Source organism: Thermobia domestica, chromosome 17 (assembly GCF_964235325.1).
Source record: "Thermobia domestica chromosome 17, izTheDome1.hap1.1, whole genome shotgun sequence".
NCBI lineage: Eukaryota > Metazoa > Arthropoda > Insecta > Zygentoma > Lepismatidae > Thermobia > Thermobia domestica.
The window spans coordinates 117,237,116-117,259,795 of NC_137470.1; the positions used below are offsets into that span (position 1 = coordinate 117,237,116).

The 22,680-nt window shown below is 35.7% G+C and overlaps 1 protein-coding gene across 1 annotated transcript in view; it reads right to left on the reverse strand.

The window, feature by feature from the left end:
- LOC145674665 (uncharacterized) overlaps positions 1 to 18,000 on the reverse strand; it is a 29,327-nt gene extending 11,327 nt beyond the window's left edge. Inside the window, exons 1-2 of the mRNA XM_081744888.1 lie at positions 17,766 to 18,000; positions 5,709 to 5,902 (exon numbers count right to left, since the gene is read on the reverse strand). Coding sequence (XP_081601014.1) covers positions 5,709 to 5,820 — 112 coding nt within the window. The 5' untranslated portion in view covers positions 5,821 to 5,902; positions 17,766 to 18,000. The remainder of the gene's footprint in view (positions 1 to 5,708; positions 5,903 to 17,765) is intronic.
- Between the last annotated feature and the right edge of the window lie 4,680 nt (positions 18,001 to 22,680).

A 22,680-nucleotide genomic window follows, 5' to 3' on the forward strand; every position in this document is an offset into this window, starting at 1 on the left:
CGACGTTAAATATCCTGAGTAATTTAGTTACACGATTTCAACTCAAACAGTATAAGCGATTCAATGACCTACTGAATTTCATGCACTTCACGGTTCAGTTTGCTATTTAGTCAACTGTCGTTCGTTTAGCAATAAACTTTGACAGGGTGATAGAATATATGAATCATAAACAAAAAAGAACCGAGTTTCGTAAAATAAATGACTGGTTTTCCAAGCAAACTCTGGAAAGAAGAAATCATTGAACCAACTGTCCGATTTTCAACGAGCTTAGAAAGTTCGTTACTGAATTCTCCGCCCCCTCTCTCTGTGTGTGTGTTTGTCTGTCTGTTATTTGCGATTTTTTTCAATTTTGAGCCCTCCATTCGATAAAGCATCAAAAACTATCTGAGAAAGTGATGCAAGCTTTTGCATCACTCTTACCGTTCTCGAGATATTGACCAAAAAATTCCAATTTGAGGAGATTTAAGGAGCTATATCTCGTGAATCGCAAGTCATAGAGAGATCATATTGGGCTGATCAATACGTAAGAAGATGGTAAACATTTTGGTACCAAATAGTAGCCGGTGTCTATTGGCTAACTGGCGGCCGTTCCCCAGATATTCCCAACGTCTTTGATTGCACCAAGATTAACTTTTCTCTACTTGACTTTGGTCCTTGTGCCGTGCGCAGACCAATCAAACTTTCTTTTCAGGATAGTAACAACTACTTCGTTCCTTCTCAGGACTTTTTTTGTTACCACGCATGCCCAACCTTTCAGCTTAAGAGTCTGGTGCAGATTTTGTGCCTATTAGGTTTTCAACCGGTGACCTAAATTTGTTTCGAGGGCAAACCTTTCCGACCCCTTTATAAACTGCAGTTTTGGGCTCCATCGGCACCTTGCGTCAAAGTGGTTACCCTTGGATGTCATGCACATGGTGGGAGTACGCAATCGCTTAGGCGCGACTGACCGAATTCAACATTCTACTTGCTCTTGGATCCCTCAAAATCGTACTATCTAGACGGAGTATGCAATATCTTAGGACCCAGAGCTCCGAGCTTGACTCCTGGTAAACCCTTGCCGTCAAACTGCTCGACTTCCTAGCGAAGCCATACTATCTTATCCTCTTGGTTAACTTGACACTCTGTTTAATACCAGTTATTGATTCAATAATTAAGCGTCATGGGTTATTGACTCAACAATTATTGCGTCATTAGTTATTGATTCAATAATTATTAGTAACTAATGAGCAGTAATTATTGAATCAATAACTGGTATTGGTATTGAAAGAAATTAATTCTTTTTAAGTTCGTTCTGGCAATGCTCTTTGAACATTCTCCACTGGTTATTTTCTAATTTATGAATAGATACGAATTAACACATGAAAAAAGTGGATAAAGGGAATTCTCTTGCTTCAAACGGTGATCCAACTGCTAATTTCTAGAAGAAAGTAATGCGAATTTGGTCTGGAAGCTGGTTTAACCCTTCAACCAGGGAGCCTGAGTACGCACTCTAAATTTAAATTCCTACCCTAGGAACAGGATCCCAGGCACACCTTTATTAAATACAGTCTTTTAAAAAAAATCAGCATTTTCTGCCACCGATGGAGCTTTTGATATACTGTAAATAGTAGCTTTAAAATCTTAGTATCTGGGCGTTACTTAAGTAACGCCAGTAGGATAGGTAAGTAAGGATTTAAATGGTGGTTTCAGGGGTTACAATGCTATGACATACAATGTATAGAATATACCTAGGTAAATTTACTTCCTTAAATACGTTTTCTAAACAAGATATATAAAAATATTTTCATTCTTTGCCATTTATCCTTCCCCACAAGTTAGTAAACATATATTTAGTACGTACGCATATATATAGTGGATTCTTATAATTCGACTTGTTAACATTTTTCAGGTTTAGAAGATACCATTATTTACATCTGTTCTGATATTCATGATCACACTTATATGGATCTTTATCCTCCTCGTGCGTCAGAAGCTTAGATTCTCAATGAAATCTTGTTCTGACATTCTCAGATTGTCAAACATCAATTGATTGCCTGAACTAATCAATTAGAAACACCTTTAAGTAAAAGTAATTAGACCTACTAGGATAATGCAAATGATATAGACGTTTTAACATCTGATGAAAAGCACATTTCAGTAACACAACACAGGGATGGACTAATATCACGTATTTAAGGATACAAACTCAATACCCATCCAGTAAATAGGCTGGGCTGATAAGACAGTTAGGAGGTTGTGCGTTCTTGAACGGATTTGTATGAAAGTGCCCCATAGAGAACAGACAATTGTGAGTTATTTTTCTTTAAGATTTCAAACTGGGAAATTCTACATAGCAAATAAAAACAAGGAAATCATTAACAGTGGATTTGGAACAGAAGCGGAGAATAAATGCACAGTCCATCGTTGGTTTGTTAAATTTCATTTTGATGACACAGCATTGCAAAATAAGTTCCATAAGTACCGACCAACATCATGTTCGGATGAGCCCCTCAACAACACCGTGGAAGTGGACCCTCGGAAAATATTCTTGCCTTTGCAGATGAGCTAGGCATACACCATACCACTGTCGTTCGGCGGCTCCATGCCATTGCTAAAGAGTTAGGCATCGCCATACCACTGTCGTTTGGCGGCTTCATTACATTGCTGACGAGTTAGGCATTCACCGTACCTCTGTCATTTGGCGGCTCCATGCCATTGCAAACTAGTTAGGCATACATCATACCATTGTCATTTGGCGGATCCAAGCCATTGCTAACGAGTTAGGCATACATCATACCACTGTTGTTTGGTGGCTCCATGCCATTGCAGACGAATTAGGCATACACCATACCACTGTCGTTTGGCGGCTCTCGTAATGCTGTCGTTCGGCTGTTTCGTGCAATCAATAATGTGAGAAGATTGAACTTATAGGAGCCACATGAATTGACACCGGTAAATTTATTTAAAAACACAACTTTTCTTTTTATTATTATTAGGTACTTCATAGTTCATAATATATACTGAAAAGTAGAGAATAAAAGAAACTTAATTAAAAATAAGAAAAGACTACAGCGAAATTTTCATTTGAACTCGTAGCTAAAAACAATGGGTGACATATTTAAGCGTTTTCGAAAATTTCACTTGTTTGGGAGAGAGGCACGGAAAATTTTCTATAATCTTTCAACATTCCCTGTCTCCTCATCATGCGAAAACAATTGATCCATTTGAAATGAACTTCGAAACATAGTTGACACTTTCAAGTACCTTAATAAGTTTTAAAAAATAGTGTTGGAGGATGATGGAGAAGATAAAATAGATAGAGAGAAAATAACGAAGATTTTTGAAAGATGTAGGAAAGAAGAGGACTCTCTTATCCACCATCCTTCGTAGAAAGACGAACTGCATTGGACATACTTCTCGAAGAAATTTCCCCCTCCATACCACCATAGAGGGTAAGATGGAAGGAAAGCGAGAGTAGAAAGAAGAAATTGATTAATGATTTGAAAAATAGAAGAAAATATTACGAGTTGAAACATGAAGCTGAAGATCGAGAAATGTGGAAGAAAGATTTCCGGACACGAACGGTTCTCTATTAGTCCCAAGATCTATCAACAGACAGAATACTTAATAATAATCTTAAGGGGAGAAGAGAGTTCAAATTTTTCGCAAAGAAAAACGGCTGCATAATATGAAATGCAGTACTGAACATAACATTTGGTTCGAGCTGTGTTTTCTATGCTTCACTTTGATTCAAATATGCATCGTAAAGGAGGAAAAGGCAGTTCAAATTTTCAAAATATTTTTCATCAATCTTCTTGCGCAAAGAATGGGCATTTGTTAGCTAAATCTCATTATTATAACAATTACATTCTCCAACCTTTTTCCTCGCTAGCTTATTCCTTTTCTTCCAAATAAATTACCAAAAGTACTATAACACCTGTTTAATTATTTTAAAGAGAAGTCTAAACAAGTACGTTCCATTTCTCTAAATTTAAGGAATTTTAAGATATGAGCATCTTATTGTAATAAATGGCACAGCACTTTCCTTCTTTCTTCTCAAATTTACAAAAACTTACTTAGTGATACTGTAACGTACAAATCCTATGTCCTGTTCAAATTTGAAATTTCTAGCTTAAGCAGTTTGGCGCAGGCATTTATCATCCGGTCACCCAGGAATTTTTCCTTTGAAGTAGTAAGTAAGTTCCTTAAATACATTAACAAACTAACCCTATTTGGGGGAGAAAAATATGAGCTTTCGTTTGTCTTCCGTGACGATTAGGAACCCAGAAGCGAATATTGCAATAAACTTGTTTCTGTGGGTGGAAAGAATGAGAATTAGTTTTAATAAATTATGTTTACTTTCTTCTTATGTTTCAGGAAGTAATAAGATCAAGATGGTGAGTCCAGGCCGCAACACCTTTCCGAAAAAAAATAAAAATGAAATGAAATCTTTCAGTTTTTAGTCCCACGGTTATGTCGGTTAGGCTAAAGGAGGTGGTAATGATGAGAAATGAATGAAAATGGTGGAATGAAGAATGTGGAAGGAAACGGGAGAACCTCGAGAAAACCCACGCACACGGTGTTTGTCCACCACGAAGTCCACTTGGCGCGAGCTGGGATCGAACAAAGGATCCCATGCACCAGAGGTGAACGCTCTACCCTTGAGCCACTGCGGCCCACACACCTTGTCGAGTATATCCCCGAAATTAATGAAGCACAAGGTTGGGAATTGCGTACACAAACGATGCACTAACGAATTATAATAAACTAGGTGACCAGATCTTCTGTTTTAATGGATGTTTTTCTTCATAAAGTCGTCCGGTGTCCAACCCCCCCAAAATGAAAACGGGCCACAAAATACCCCTTATTCTTTTTAAAAAGTCCCTTTTTGAGGCCTAGTTACGTAGTATACATTTTACGTGTTCTTTAACCTCATAGTCAGGCCTGGCACTAGCCAATTTGTTGTCCCGTGCAATTGCATCATTTGCCGCCCCCACTTTCACCAGAAATAACAAATCTTGAAAGCCACTACTTTAAGTACTCCACCCCATCATGAACAACGAAGGGCATGGAAAAGGCACTCGTACTCAGAACGGCCTAAACATTAAAGTACAATCTCGTTGTGTCTGTTTTTCTTCAAATAATAATGAACTATGTTAGTGAAAGATAAAGCATACACATTGAAGGGTAAGGGGAAAAAACAAGGAATGTCACAAAACTGCATTTTCGAGATAACGGCGTTTTAATATTGAAAACCGCGTACAAAGAAAGGGATTATGAAATCTTTTGCCACTTTTTACATGAACATTTCTACATGTACGCATGCATGGCATAGATAGTCAAATAGTGCCAAGAGTCACCAACAGATAGGACAAAGGACCCGATAAAGCACATACATGGACATTCCTTGTTTTTTCCCCGTACCCTTCATATGTAGAGGAAAGATGGTAATCCGTTTTATATAATTCAACATTGAGCTTCAATCTCAATATATCAGTTTGCAATTCCAGTACAACTAGCTCTTTTATATTTTTTCTTGATTTTCCTTATGCATTTGTTAAACAACAACAACAAAAACAACAACAACAAGAACAGCAACAACAAAAATAAAACTTGTTTCCACCTTCACTGACAACAGGCTCAGCTAGGATTACCAAAGAATGACTTTTACTTGTTATACTGAAAACCAGTCCTACTTACATCTAAAACTCATTCGGAAACAAACTTACCAATGCGAATGCGTTTATATGGCTTAGGTGCCTGAGGTGTTTCGTTATTTACTCTGTATAGATGCGTATCCATCCAAGTTTTCTTTCCGGACTTTGGTGGATATTTTGGCATAGCTAAAGGTTCCTAGCGGTCTTAGTACTAGTTCAATGTAGAGATGAACTGGATACACTGCAGTTCTTAACAATGATGACTCCTGAAGAAAAAAAGAACAGAAAGCAAACATATTAACACAATGTTGTCAAAGTTTGCATAAAGAAACACTGCAAGTTTGGATAGCTGTACCTGCAGATAACATGATTCCAGGAGTGATACCCAGAGTGAGCATGGTGCTCAAATCGCCCGAGTTTCTAATCAAACAAGGGACATCAACAAATGGAGACCACGTGCCATTTATTTCGAGTATTCGTTGAGTCAAAACTGGTGACAAATGTGGTATATATCAATTTGCTTTTCTCAAGGGAGGTAAGTGCAATTTTAAAACACTTTTCTAATATTCAACATCATTGAATGATGCTACAAACATAAAGTAATTATTTACTTGATAATTTAATGGAATTGTAAAGAGACTGTAGGATTTTTTTAAGTTTTACGCCCCACAATTATGTCCCGAGGTTAAGGGAGATGGTGAAGATAATAATCAATGACTGCACTAAAGAAAGTGCGAGGAAACAGGGGAACCCCACTTGGCACTAGTTGAAATCGAACCTTCTACCACACGAACCAGAAGTAAGGGCTTAACCTCTGAGACACTGCGAATCGAAACCGGAACCATGTACACCAAAACAGCGCTGCTAGCCACAAAACCAAAGAGGAGGGATTTCCCACGCTCATGGACAATCAAAATCAAGTTTTGAATGCTACTGTGTAAAAAGTATTAAGAGATTCATAATTCATTTATTTAAAACCATCCAAAATCTACAAATAATGGCTCTGTACTTTTCGCGAGTGTTGATATAACAAACTTCACAAGATGTTTTCTTAAACGTTCAGAGGCCTCGCGTAGCGTAGTAGCTAACGCTCTCGTTTGCGGTGCGAGTGGTCCCGGGTTTGATTCCAGTAGGTACACTCGTTCGGAAAAGTATAAAGGCTTTTCCAGGTCAGCTATCCTTAGTGAGGTTTTGCTCATTCACATTAGGCAAATGCCGGGATGGTACCTAACATACAGGTCCCAGACCGGATTCTTTCTTCCCTAATCCTATCTTCCTTCCCTTTTTTCGGATAGTGTAATCGCTGAAGGAAGTCATCCCTCATGTATGATGGGTCACATTGCTATTGTTGCTTCGGATGTTGGTCATATTAGGATATTCTTAGGTTGCAACACTGCATAGCAGCTGTGATATCGTATGTTTTTCTTTTACATGTTAATTTGAAGCACGTAATAACTTGACTTAGTGCTATTTCAAAATGAAATCAACTTTATGATGGGTAGGCAACACTGATAATATTTTGGTATCACAAGGTATGCCAAACAATGTCCTTATTCTGGTATTTGCATGATGCAAAATTTCAGTGTTTTTGTTCATTAGCTTTCTGAAATTTCTGGTGCGGTTGGGGAAAACTTCGTCTGAAGTACCTCAAATGCTTTGTCAAGTGTATGCAAAGAACGCCAAATCATCTACAAATGTTTTTCAGTGGCACCAAGAATTTCCAGGAATCCCTTCACAAAATTTTCGTGAATATTTTACTTTATATGTTGAATTCAATGTCTACTTTATCTGGAAGCGGTATATATATATATATATATATATATATATATATATATATATATATATATATATATATATATATATATATATATATATATATATATATGATCAAAAGATCCAATATATTTCATTCAAAAAATTTCTTGTTGCCTTATATCTGGAGAACTACATATACTGTAGCTAAACTCAAACTATCACTTAACTCAGTATGATGTGTTTATTCCATAGAAAATAGGAAAACCATATTTGGAGGCCCCCCAAACATTTTGTGGACCTTCATACAAATACTAATTCTTGGCCAAGATCGCAATCTTTTGATCCATTTTTGTGATAATTCCTAAAAATCTTGTTTACACTACAAAAAATAACGAAACTACAGTACGTTTAGACATAGTAGGACACAGACACTTTTTGAGCACCTCCGGATTAAACATATTGACTCTTTTTAGATACTGTGTTGTATAAGTATGTCCCAGATATATGTACAAAATGTGCAAAATATATGTCGTCACTTCGTTTTCGAACTGTTTGTCGAGAAGACGTGTTTTAAATATGTCATACTAGATATTGTTTTTAGAGAATTAACACTTTTGGACACACGAAGCACACTTTATAAACATTATTTCGTCAATTTTCTCCTCAAGATCTGTACTGAAATTTGTTTCATTTTTTTTACAGTGCAAAACATCCATGGCTTTCTGTGTATCTCAAACCTGCTTTACCTACAACTACTAGTTTTAGCTATGGGGCTTCAAAGTTTAGTTCTGTAAAACTTTTGCGCATATAAACTTGAAAATATGTCGCTTTTGGTGTTTGTGTATATATACGTTTTTGGTTGTTTTTTTAAAGCATAAAATTAAATCACCAAACGCTGTAATAGAAATGAAGACTCACCCTGTATATGTAGAATATACTACTACTGCCACTTTTTTTAATGACACGACGTCAGATTACTATATACTCAAATCTATTGAACAAAAACTAATTGCACCGAATTAATTATTCAGTGTTACCAACTAAATACGCCATGGTGTCACAAACATCAAAATTTTGGAAGCCTCTACAATAATAATAACACAAGTGAGTCGAAAGAGCAATGCACATTTAAAATACGTTACTGCTAAATACGATGATCATGATGTTTCATCATGATACAGGGTGTTTCGAAATGAATATCGGTGCTTTAACACCTTATAGTATTTATTACATTTAACGAACAATTATAAACAATACATCAAATGAAAAAAAAATCAACTTAAACAGTTTTTGCTACAAGTGTTCAATGTGAGCACCATTCGTCACACAGTGCTCATCGAGTTGATAGGCAAGAAAGGTCATTAAATTTTCCGCCAGGATATGGCACAAAACGCATTCAAAAATTTAGGGGAGTCTCGTTACAACTGTACCATCTCATGGGAATTTTCCGACTCCCCAGATGCAAACATTATGAGTGTTCGCATCACCACTTAGGTAAAATGTCGATTCATCACTAATGACGACATGATTCAAAAAATCTTCATCATGCAGCAAAATTTCGTTTGCAAAAATGGCACGTAAACAATAGTCTGTAGCTTATAGCAACTGCAAATGATAAGGACGTAGTTGTAAGGGTCTCCTTAAAATTCTTCATACAGACGGTTGAACTGCAACTACAGATTCAGGATTTGCAAAATGTAAAACACGAAAAGGATTCAGCTTACTAGTCGCCATCGTTACTACTAGCGCTTTCTATTGGTAGACAAAGGAAACAGTGCATGCACGTGTGTGCGAACAAAACTGTTTGAATTGCTCTTTCATTTGATGTGTTATTCATAATTGAGGAGTTTGATGCAATAAAGGCCGTAAGTCTGAAACATGCAGTTGGAGGAAAAAGATGTTGAAAATTTAAGTAGTATCTTTTTCTTGATAAAACAATGTAATATACAGCATTTAATTCCGATTTTGAATTGAAATGTTACCAGGAGGCTAAACAAGCATGGCAAAAAGCCACAAATGCGTTTGATGCAAAAAAGGGCGTAAACTCGCTTACGCTCTTATTACATAAAACTCCTCAATTGTAAGTTAATTGTAATAAATACCACAAAGCCTTAAAAACCATATATTCATTTTGAAAATGAAATGAAATGAAATTTCTGAGTTTTACGTCCTACGGTTATGCCAGTTAGGCTAAAGGAGACGGTGATGATGAGAAATGAATGAAATGGTGGAATCAATAAAGTGGGAGGAAACGGGAGAACCGCAAGGAGACCTATATACACGGTGTTTGTCCACCACAAAGTTCACTTGGCGCGAGCTGGGATCGAACCAGTGACCCCATGCACCAGAGGTGAACGCTCTACCACTGAGCCACCGCGGCCCTAGTATTCATTTTGAAACACTCTGCATTTCTAATAAATAGGAACAAAGTTACGGGGGATTGCAAATCTGAATTGTTTCAAAAAGCTTTATACCGAAAAAGTTCTTAGATAAATTTCCCACCGAATCAGGTAGATGTTTTCAATAGACATGAAGATCATAATGCTACTTACAGTACATCGTAACTATTTCAGTGATATAATTCACATTGGTAAAGTTTCCAACACTGATTGAAATTATGTAATTCCTTGAACATGTTGAAATCGAAAACTTTCTTGTAATGATATAAAAGCAAGGACGATATTAAACATTTCCCACACATACGTTGTTTTAAGCACTAGAGTCACTGGGGGCGAAGCGGAAGTGTGGGTGAGGTGGTGTGATTAATGTTCAGGAAAATTAGATCTGGCAACACAGCCGGTGTTTACGTTTTGGTATTCCACTCACTGCTTAAAAGCAGCAGTTAAATGACATACGTAATAGACTTGTCTCCAGGTTCTAGTAAACAAGTAGGCACCAGGCATCTTTCTTTGTCATCATATAGGTGGATATGTATCACCGTCAATATTTCCAACGAACTTACGAAGTTCGTTATTGAATTCTCTATGCCTCTCTCTCTCTCTCTCTTTCTGTGTGCGTGTATGTTTTGTGTGTCTGTTATTTGTGAATTTTTCATTTTTGAGCCCTCCACTGGATAGAGCATCAAAAACTATCGGAGAAAGTGATGGAACTTTTCGCGTCACTCTTACTGTTCGCGAGATATTGGCCAAAAAATTCCGATTTTGGGAGATTTAAGAGTCATATCTCGGGAACCGTAAGTCATTGACAGATGATACATTTTTTTTTCAATTTTGAGCCCTCCATTTTGGGCATGTGTCTTCGCAAAACAATATATCGTAGAACGTTGTAACAGGTTTTCTCCTTCGTATAAACTAAACACTTTCTCATCACTCATGATTACACGGTTCCAAAAGTCTTTTGCTTGTTGATATTCGTCCTTGCGAACTCTATGCGAGCATGTATATGCGCATCTGTCAGTTTGATCTGCAAAACAGAACAAATAACATCAGTACAGTTAAATGTCTCTGCAATGCATTAGAGACCTAAAGTTGTTTTCAGTTTTGTTGCAGCAGCGAACAGGTCTGCTGCGTTAGCTTCATTAATCGAAATATTTTTGTCTTTCATTGTCACTTTCGGTTTACTCAATTTCACTTTAGTTTGTAATCCATGTTCATCTTTTACTTCGAATCGTTCAATTTCATATCTAATGGTTTTAATATCCAGGCTCATGGCTCGAGCAACTTGCTCTGTAGGCATTCCGGATTCAAAAAGCAATTATTCTTCCTCTAGTTATGAGAGACAAATAGACTACCATCGTTTTTGGCGTAGAGAACAAGAAGTTCTATTTTAAAGTTCGTTCTGACAATGCTCTTGGAACATCCTCAACTGGTTTTCTTATAACTTTGGAGTCGTGCACGCTAAGCAATATCTACCAATTATTCGAGAGTAGAAGAAAGCTGCTGTCATATATTTATTCAGAAAGGGTTTCAGCATAATTGAGCGGTTTTGGAGGAAGAATATCATGAGTGATTTTTTTTTTAATTTTCGAAAATGAAATGAAACATTTCAGTTTACATCCTACAATTATGCTCTTTAGGCTAAGAGAAACAGTGAATAAGGTAAGTGAATCATGATGGAATAATTGGTGGAATGAGAATATGGGAGGAAATGGGAATACCATTAGAAACACCACGGACGCGATGTTGTCCACGAATCATTTACTTGGTGGGAGATTGAACCAAGGACCCCACGCACCAGAGGTAAACGCACTACCATAAAGGTACCGAGCCGCCTTTCGAATTTTCGAGTAAGGTAATAAAAGAAAGTTAAGATTCGCATGCAATGAAATGCAGTGTCAACTACCAAACAAGCTTCCCCTACCTCCTGATGATATATTTCCAAAATAAAATTACGTACATACTGTTTTGTGTTTCGATCCTAACCCATTCCACCTGGTAACTGAATTTCACCAGAAGTCGCGCTTACCGTTGACTTTCCCTAAGCCACTTAATTAGATGCAGTAACGATTAGACAGCCACACACAAAAAATGAAAGTTCTGTGCTGGACCCCGGATTATGGATTCGATGTATTCTGGTACACAGAATGCAAATTTCAAAACCCCAAGATGATGTCAGTTTTTTTATGGGCGAAAAATTTCAGCGAATTTTGGTACATAAGACAGCACATACATTTTCCACCCATGAAACAAAATTGACACTGTAAATCGTCCTGGGGTTTTGAAATTTTGATTCTGTATACCAAAATACATCGAATCCATACCCTGGGTACGCTGTGCAGAACTTTTGTTCTTTTGGATGGCTGTGTTACATGTACCCTCCCTGTCTAAAATCGCTAAAGTTTTTCGCCCATAAAAAATTGACACGATCGATCATCCCGAGGTTTCGAAATTTGGATTCTGTGTAGCAAAATACATCAAATCCAGACTCTGGGGTCCGGTGCACAGAACTTTTTATTTTTGTGTGTGTGGCTGTGTTATCGTTGATTAGTTGCCGTACAATTGATTACTACCTAACGGAAATGAACTAACATGTGAAAACTTACAAAGTATTTGGCATTATGAATATTGTATTGGTGTTTCTTATAAAAGTGAGTATATTTGAAATGAAATGAAATCTTTCAGTTTAATGTCCCATGATTATGCCCTGTAGGCTAAGAAAGACGGATGCAAATGAATGATGATGGAATGATAGTATGGCAGGAAACGAGATTACTCCGAGAAGACCGACGAAAACGATGTTGCCCATCATAAACTTACTTTGGCGCGGGAACCCACACACCAGAAGTAAGTCACTGAACCACGGTACATCACTGAACCACGGTACTTCCCGTACGAATTCATTTGTGAAAGTGTTAGCATATGTAAGCAATTGATGCTTTATTGTTGTCATTACAAGAAGTTCTCACTGCAATTGGAACATTGAGAAAAGAATGTAAGTCATTTATGTATTTTACAAGCAAGTAAATTCATATTTCACTTCATTCTATCACAATGTATGCACTCTGATAGGATACATTTGTTTACAAAATACAAACATAATTACAATAAACGTTTCCGAAAATCTTTGTCCAAAGAAAATCTTTCCCCAAGATGAACTACACCTTGTGATATTTTTACAAGATAAATTATTATAGAGTAATTAGAAAAATATTTATTTATGAAATGGGAACAAAATCAACTGAATGTTAAAAAAAAAGTAAGAAAGAACCCACCACCAAGAAAATTCTCCTTTGTTTCTTTCCTCGGGCACAAATATAGGTTCTTCAGTCTTCGTTATTTTTAGAAAAGGCGAAACAGATTTTTAAAAAAACTTTCAGAAAACCAATTACGGTTTTGAAACTGGTTTTGTATTAAAAACCAAACATTTGTATTTTAAACCAATTATATTCTTCAGCAGAATTGGTTTCTGATAGTACCGGAATGTTGATTTTTTGGTTTGTTTTCTAGTTTTTATATAAAAAATACCGTTTTGCTCGTACAAGGTACGAATAAGACGGAAGTAATGTAACCACGTGTATGAACACCGATTAATTGCTTTAATTTGTGAGAGTTCGTACAATGAAATTTTGTACGAATTCAGATCCGAGCCTCTTTCGTGAAACTAATATCTTTGTAATACTAGTATAAATTCAAATATTTTACAATTGTATATATCGTAAAATCATGACAAATTACGAGTATCAGCATTTTGTATTTAGATTTAACTTAGGCCTATACTATTATTATAGCATTCCTTTTTTGACGATATTTTACGACTTGTATAAAACATATTACAAGACTAGTAGTTTTGAGAAATGAATTAGTCCATGCAAAAGGGCTTCAATCACCATAATGGCGAAATTGAGTTAACAACGGAATTTTGTTCCTATAAGGTACTGCCTGTGTTTCTATGCATTTGGGCTTCAGTTTCATTGGTCTGACATTTTATAAACAGACGAAAACTTTAATTATTCTTTTCAAAATAAGGTTGAGTCAGTAAGTCATTTCTGCATGAATAATTATATTTGTTTTATATGTTAGTGGCAATAGCATTCGATTAATGTAGTCTAATTTTTATCTACGAGGAAAACCCACCCAGACGCAAATTACAGAGTCCAAAAGGAGAACATCTCCTAGAAATCAAGAATGAATGGTAGCCCTAACATATTACGTTCTTAGATTCCTAACTGTATCTCAACTAACTTACCTAAAATTAACTGAAGTTGTCTTGTTATAAAGAGAACTTTGTTACAATCTTTGCAAGTCAAACCATTAACAGTATAGTGACATACTCATTCAAAATATGCAAAGATGAACAACAAAATACAACATTGTCATCACCTGCAGCTTATGCAGTTGGTAATGTTTCCATGAAGAGTGCCACAATCAATGATGTCATGAAACTTCTATCCTATGTTCCTGATGAACACAAACACTTTTATGAATTGATTATGAATAGGCCTACAGTTGAACAGCTCGAGCCAGAAGGCTAAGACTATTGATAGTGCTCTCTTTATATGAGAAGAACAAATCTTAAAACAATATTCAATATGCAGTATTGTCTTAAATATATGTTTGTGACTACATTAATTTTCTAGTTTCCATTTGGAGTTACGTTTTTATATCTATTATAGACTTTCCACTGGGCATAAAACGTCTTAAAACAGTTTTGTGTTAACAACGAGCAACAAAATAACGTACAGATTGATTGTACTGATCATACATAAATGCATGAACTATATACTTCTTTCTCTCTGCAATTTACTTTTTGTACCTTCACCAAGCATATCTGAGGTGTGCCCTTGCATTACCCGGTGCAGATTTGTTTAAGAGGTCTTGTGCAAAAACACCAACCAATCTGTGCTAAATGAGCACTAAAAACCACGAATGCTATCTAAACGAGTCAGGGCAGGAGCACAGTAGGGTGACCGAGCGGTAGCGAGGAGTGTGTCAGAAAGGACCTGGCGCGTCAGCGATGGTGAGTATACGTGTAAACGAGAATTGTGGAAAACCACTGCTTTCACGATACAAAGATATGTGATTGGTACTTTCATTTGCCATTTCAAATGGAAATCTGAAAAGAAAGAAAAAGTTACCTTCTACTATTCTTCATATCTTCACATCTTAGCAACCTTCCGCGTTGACGATTTGTAACAACTTCAGAAATTTGTAAGAACTTCACGAACACTTCAATGGTTCCGCTTCATAACTCTTCACCTTAGTCTACCCTGAATCACCTTCCTTCACTTTATACACTGTGCTCAATGAGTACATGAAGGAGAATATGTGTGCAAGATGTTACATTTCAATGTCTGTTTTTCTACCCACAAACCCATGTCGGACGTAAGAACACAACGTACCTTGATTATTCACATACTCTTCTATTATAATATTAATACCAATTCATTCTGTAAGTTTTAGAAATTGTGCATCCATCACTACTTACCATTTGGGCGAATACGCGCATACCAGATTCGACTTCCATTACTGTATTTTCACGTACATACGCATCTTCCAGGTAACAACGCACTATGTTTTCATTTTCTACACACTACACTATTAAAAAAATATTACAAATTTCTTCTGTAAATTTTACAAATCTGTGGATATGTACGATCAATCTGCACACATAATAATAATAATAATAATAATAATACAAAATACAGGGCTTTTATAATTTACGTGCAAGGAGGGCTTCGGTCCGCAGCGGAAAATAGTTTGGTTACTATGGTAACGCACAAAAAAGTTTCCCTATACAGTATTTGATTAATGTAATTTTTATCTACATGCAAAAAGTTCATTTTGATTTTTTATTTTCAAAAATGCATTTTTTATTTTTTTTCCTTAGAATTAAGTTTGTTTGACTGAATCCCTTTTTGCATTACCTGATTCAAATAGGTCTCTTACCGACTTTGGATTGGACAGTTATAACCAAAGTTGGTCGTAGGTCAACGAGGTTTCATGATCTACATACAAAATGTTTCACGAGAAACAAAACGGAATGTTAGCTCTGTTTTGTGACTGTGTGGTTAGTACACACATCTTAGGTGGAGGAGACTCGGATTCAATTCCCTTTGGGAGCTCAAGTGTTTTAGATTCCACGCTAAGCCGTAAATCAGAATCTCATATAGCCTTGGTGATACAAAAGAACGTTATATTTCAGGTAAATAACAAAAACAAAACTTATATTAAGCTCTTTATCTAATGATGAAATTGAAATTGACTTCATAGCTTAACGTCGCACAATTATGTAGAATAAGCTAAATGAAACGAATGGTTGATGAAAGTCAATGCTTACGAAATAAACAGTGGAATGAAAATGTGAAAGGAAATGGAATAACCACAGTAAATCCACGGCACGATGTTGTCCACCACATTCTCACATGTTTTGGGATCAATGCTAAGAAAAGAAGTGTTATCTTTCTAAATCTTGTATATGACAATTAGAACACTAAATAAATTTTCCTTCTTTAGTTACTAGGAATAAAATATTAAATCTTAAAGACGTGACTTTCCTGGCGAGCCGTCTCTGTATATTAGTAACTGAAAGAAAGTATGCTTTCATAGTTCGTAAAATATATATACAGTAAATTTAACAAAATTACGTTAAATGTTATTGTACAGTCACTAGAAAATAGTACTTCAAAATCAAAGAGAGACGTTAACTTCTTTATAGCTACACAGTTAGTGTAAGTAGTTTTGGTGCGAGAGACCTGGGTTCATTCCCAGTATAAGCTTCTGTGGTTCAGATCCCAAGTTAAGCTGTAGATCATTGGCATAGCCTCGTGTACCGGAAAGGAACGTTAGACCCCCCCAAAAAGAAGGCAGTTTAAACATAGTTGGTAAAATATCTACAGTACATATAAACTTAGTGATATTCGTATTAAGTGTTACTGTACACTCGCACTAACAAAAATGAATTTACGCCTTGCATCTTCTTTATTAACACAGCGTTAATACCTCCACAACTTACCACAATTTTGCTTCCTCCCTTGCATTTTTTTTCGCATTTAATTTGTTGAAGTAAGTTATATTGATATTTGTTAACGGAAAGCAAGCAAACAAAAAAAAAAAAAAAAAAAACACATCACGTATTGCCTGTTTATGTCCAACGGTAGACAATAAAAATGTAAGCATACCGTGCAGTTATTTTCTCTCCAGATGCCGAATGCGTTTTACACAATCTCCAAATGTTTAGTACCGAGAGTTTGGCGGCATCAAGTACAGTTAACAAACACTACTCTAAGAACACCCAACTACCGAACCAAACTCTTCTCAGGATGCCGGTACATTATATATATGTATATGTGCATTGCTGGGCAAGTTTACACATTTACAGAAATCCACGTAGAAAAAAAAATAAATCTCATTACATAATCCATATCAAGAATATTCGCTATAGGAATGCAAATAAAGAACAAATTAACTAATAGTAACATTTTAGTACATCGTTATTGTAACACTACACAAAACAACACCGTTATAAATCTACGAAACAGTAAACTTATGAATACGGGTTTTGTAGTGCATTGTTTAGAACAAGATATTCTCGTAAACATGGCATATTTCTTCGTTTCTCTTACTATTGACATAAAATTAATGCCGGTAATTATTCAAACCTTATATTTTCTGATCACGTACGTTCCTTTGTTCCACGTGCAACCTAAGTATAACGATAAACGTATTTGAATAAAATGTTTCTTACCTGATTTCGTAGATATCACATCATTCTTACAAAATAAGTAAATGCTTGTTTCCTGATTAACTATACTAATTTCACTTGTCTATACTGATTGCGACTTCTTTTCTAGGCTAACTGCGTTGTATTACTTACAACCACGCCATGTTGGAAATCTCCAGACCTGCCGAATTTGATCATAATTCCAGGAAAATCAATTGACCAAAGGAATAATTTTTGACAACTTTGTATACTTACTAAGTGTTATCCTTTGCTCACAACAATGAAGACAATAAGGCACAAACTTTACTAAAAATTTGACGCACTTCAATATGTGACTGCTGCCCAGATGGATCTCCCTTCGGTAAAAGCGCAATTCTTGTGACGCTCTTTGTCTTTTGCACACGTCCTTTTCAATTGTTCTAACCAGTGATTGGTCATTATTAGCCAATCAAAGCACGACCGCCAAGAACAAAGAATAATGCATAAAATATGCAATGCACATTCCTACTGCCACGACATCTAGAGTGAAAGTTGCGAAACAAACAAGTAACGTTGGTTGAGTTGCCGTGAAGGATGACACATAACTACGCTTCCATAGATCAGTGTTGCCAATATAAATTTTATTTTCCAACCAAATTTTGTAGAAAAGCAACTAAATGGAGCACCAAAACAACCAGATTGTGATTTATCATTTAGTATTGTGAATACTAATCGTGTAGATTTACGATAGGTTGCCAAATTGAGAAAAAACATTTTATTTCATTTTAAGGTTTAAAATGATTGTCTAAGACATCCTGTACTGTTACTCTTCCTGCGTAAGTTCTTATAATTATGTACAGATTGATAATATGCATGGGAAATGATATGCCATAAAAACGATTATTCATGAACTAACGTGTACTAGGGTAGAGTAGAGTAGAAAATTTTTAGGTTATGTTGGTAGAGTATGACAGCGTAGATTAGGTTAGTGAGAGATTTCGATTGCACTACGTATTTGTGCAACACGAGAAATTGATGAAATAATTGAATAAGAGAAAAATACACTTTCAAAAGAAAAGCATGTAGGGAAAAGTTACGTTATATTAAGTATTTAAAAGGATTTAAAGTATTTAAAATAATTAGATTTCCCGCTAGCAACTAAAATATTAATTTAAAAGCTAGACAACCTTCCTAAAATACTAGATTTAGTTGGAAAAGAATTAAGTTGGCAACTCTTCCATATATTGCTACATAGTGTTGGCAACCGCATATATAAATCAGTGATGCCGACTCGTGAGAAAATCCCATTTTGTGGGGTTTCTAACAATAATTTTGTGAAAAAGAATAAAGGGAATTTTCGTTCCAATTAGCAACATATGTAGGACGTTTTGTACAGGGTGGATCATTTATCTGGATACGCTGTTCTAACTTCTAAACTAACGGACAAAAATGCTGAAGTTATGTGCCAATACAAGTGTTGGAAGCAGACATTGTTTGGTATACTCTGTGGTACCACAAGGCCAATCTAATATAAAGCTGTGTTTTTAAAAGAAACTACGCCATGTTAGTACATATTTGAAATCTACATTTAAAACAAAAACACACAATAACACAGGGGAAGCGGTGGCTCAGTGGTAGAGTGTTCACCTCTGGTACATGTGGTTCTTGGTTCGATACCAGCTCGTGCTAAGTGAACCTTGTGGTGGACAGACACCGTATGCGTGGGTTTCCTCGGCTTTCTCCGGTTTCCTCCCACTTTCTTCATTCCACCATTTCATTCATTTCTCATCATCACCGTCCCCTTTAGCCTAGCCGGCATAATCGTGGGTCGTAAAACTCAAAGATTTCATTTCATTTTTCATTTTGACAATGCCATACTGATAATGCAGTGCTGCAAACCAAGAAACCTACAGTATCATAAACACCGAAAAAATATTGGAGAGTTCTACAACAGAAATAACACAAGTGAGACCGATGGAGGTAATACATATTAAAAGTATCTTAGTGTCAAATACTACGGTCATCATATGAAGTATTTCGAACAGGTAGAAATAAAATTACAAGAAATTGTTGACTTTACATGTAACTTTATTTCAAAATAATGTTTAGATAAGTATCATTTCTAATTACGTACATTGATTTCAATACACATAAAGATCATAATGTCGATTACAGCAATTTGGAATCTCAAACCATTCGGCAGCTATGAAAGAAATTGTAAAATTTAATATACCGTAAGACGAGGTTCTTTTGTATTTTAGTTGTAACTTTGCACGAAATATGAAAAGAGTTGCACAGTCTTATGTCGGTAAAACATGAACTGTATAAAGAAAATTTCAACTGCCCCCGTGAGATAGAACATCTAACTGTATTTTGGCTATGATGTTGCCAGTTAACATCAGTTCTAATTACCCAGAGGGTTTGTTGTTGTAGAGGTGTGGAAAGCAGTCGCTGTAGAGGCCGACAAAATTTGTAAGATATCACCTACAATAATTTCCGTCAAAGTTAAGTCAGTTTCGTAGAATGCTACTGTGTATAATGGGACTTTGAAGCAACACTTGAAATTGAAGTGTGAAACGTTTTAAGGTCATAAAAAATAAAACTGGGAGAAGACAGTTTCAACCTCTAATCGGGAATAACTTAAACGGGTCCAAAGTAACCCCTTAGATAGAAAATTTCTACTGCTGGTACCTCCTGCCTTCTAATTTTAGGTAAATGTCCTATTTATGTAGATGTCGGAATGGACTTCTTGTTGGGAAATAAATTACGAACAGTGGAGAATCCAGAAGAATAGTTTGAGAGGGGCTTGACTCAGAATATCATTGTATTTTTTAGAAATCTCTAGACCTTTGGAAGTATTTGCAGCTTATACGCATAGGAATGGTTAACATAGATTAAAAGAAAAAGAAAAAAATAAATCATGCAATTTGGGTGAGCTTCAGCCTGAAAGCCTCAAACCCCTTAAATATCCCACTGATTACGTTTGGGATGATATATTTGGACATAGAAAGCAACCAAGGCAAATCAGTTCAAGGGGATTTTTTTCTGTTCCTGATTTTTCATTTTTATGGGACATGCTAAACTACCAGAATGTGGTTTCTGTGCCGTTACCGGAAAATACATAATTGTCTGTACAAATATCGGTAATTCATACTAAATATTCATACCGGTACCATCATTTTAATATCAATATTTGTAGTCTGCAGGAACGTAGCCAAGGGGGTCCGGGGGTCGCGTTAAATAAAAGATTAACCAGCGTTAAATAAAAGAAAATCTACAGAAAGCTTTTGGTTACTCTTTCTTATGAGGAGATTTGTATGACTTGCAACACATAGTGGCAAATGAGCGGAATATCCTGGAAAAGCCAGGGAATTTAAAAAATTCCAGAAAAGGTGCATAATTCTCAGAATTTCTGCTACTAGCCAGGGAAATTTCAAGCTTTCGAAAGCATAGTGCCGTTTTCTGTAACAGTGTGGACATTTATCATAATTTTTCTTCATCGCTTCTCCGCAGTATCAAACATGTTATTTCAGAAACAGTTTTCTACTGCTCCTTTAACCTGTCATTTGGAACAGACAATAGTTGATGGAATAATCAGAACAATCAAGTTTTGTGGGAAAGTTATGTTAAAATTTGATTCAAGAGAGAAAGAAACGTAGATATTGTAAAATATTTTACAAGACATTATTGAATATGTACACTGAGAAAAAAAATGTAGGTGGCGTACTTAAAAAGATAGGTTACATGCGTAATTCCTGTGGTTTTTGGACTTAACGTATAGCAGACGTATAACTGAAAACGCAAGTTTTATAATACTTTCTGTATAAGTGTTCCATCTATACGTAATTTCTGTATGAAACAATGTAGGCGGTCAGGATCTCACACACAAATGGACGTATATAACATATAACTGACGAAGGTAACATAAGTATATGCATGTGATATACGGAAAACTGTTAGATGTCAGACATCCTGCAACAGCATGATGAAACATCTAAGGGCAGTGCTTATGTAGCATACGGATAACGTATGCTCCGTACTGATTTCTATAGTAAGCAAGAGGATACCGTATATTTGTACAATATTTTGCTGTCTAGAGAACGGATTTTTCTCTGTGTACTTTTTATAATAGTGGATATGCATACCCAAGACCAAAATTATTGTCGCATGTCTGTCTATAAATATGTTGTTGCAGGAATATAATTTGATAACGAATTCACCCAATAATTTTTATAATGTTAGTATGTGTATAATCGGCAAAGACATGTATTTGGCAAATTTCATGTCAAAAGAGCATTAAATAAGAACAATAAAACGAAAATAAAACTTTCTTGTTCATTTATCAACAATTTGTTTTACTCATTCTAACTTTCGTGTTTATAATTTTTTTCCTATGAAATTGACCACAAATATACATTTTCCGATTATACACTTTCTATTAAAATTACTCTTCAAAATCATTATCAAATTATATTATTGCAAGAAGACAGTTATAGATATGCGACAATAATTTTGGACATGAGTGTACTTTTATAATAGGTTCCTTACATTTCACAATGAAAGGAAAAGTGATATATTTGAATTAACAGAGGAAGGAACGTAAATATTGTAAAATCTTTTTGAATATATATATATTTTTTGTTCTTTTACTCGAGATTTCTTCATAGTTTGCTATTAAAATACTTACCAACATATCCTCATTTTATTGTCCTAACAAACCAATACATGTTACAGTAGAATAGTTTAGAATGATCGAGCCCCTAGAATGATCGATACTTCTTGTCACGGACCCCCCACCCCTTTACGAAATCCAGGCTACGTGCGTGGTAGACTGGATGCAGTTTTGTGTAGGAAGTGAAATGTACAAATACTGAAGGGAAAACATTGCACAGAAACATTATGTTCGTATGTTGAACATTCTTTTTTGTATGTTGTGCAAAGTATCCCCACCTACGGGGTAACTTTGTACCAAAGTTTATATTTCAATAATTGTGGTCATACCGAATGTACTTGCACGGATGTTTTCCTTATATATCTAGGTATTACATGTTTAAAATACAATGATCTAAATCATTATGCTTGTAAGTTACATGCGAATTTCTTTAAAATTCCTTAAATCCGGTGCGAAGTAACCCCGTCTTAGGGTATTGCTTTAAATTGAATATTTATGGGAAGTTAATAAAGCATTTTT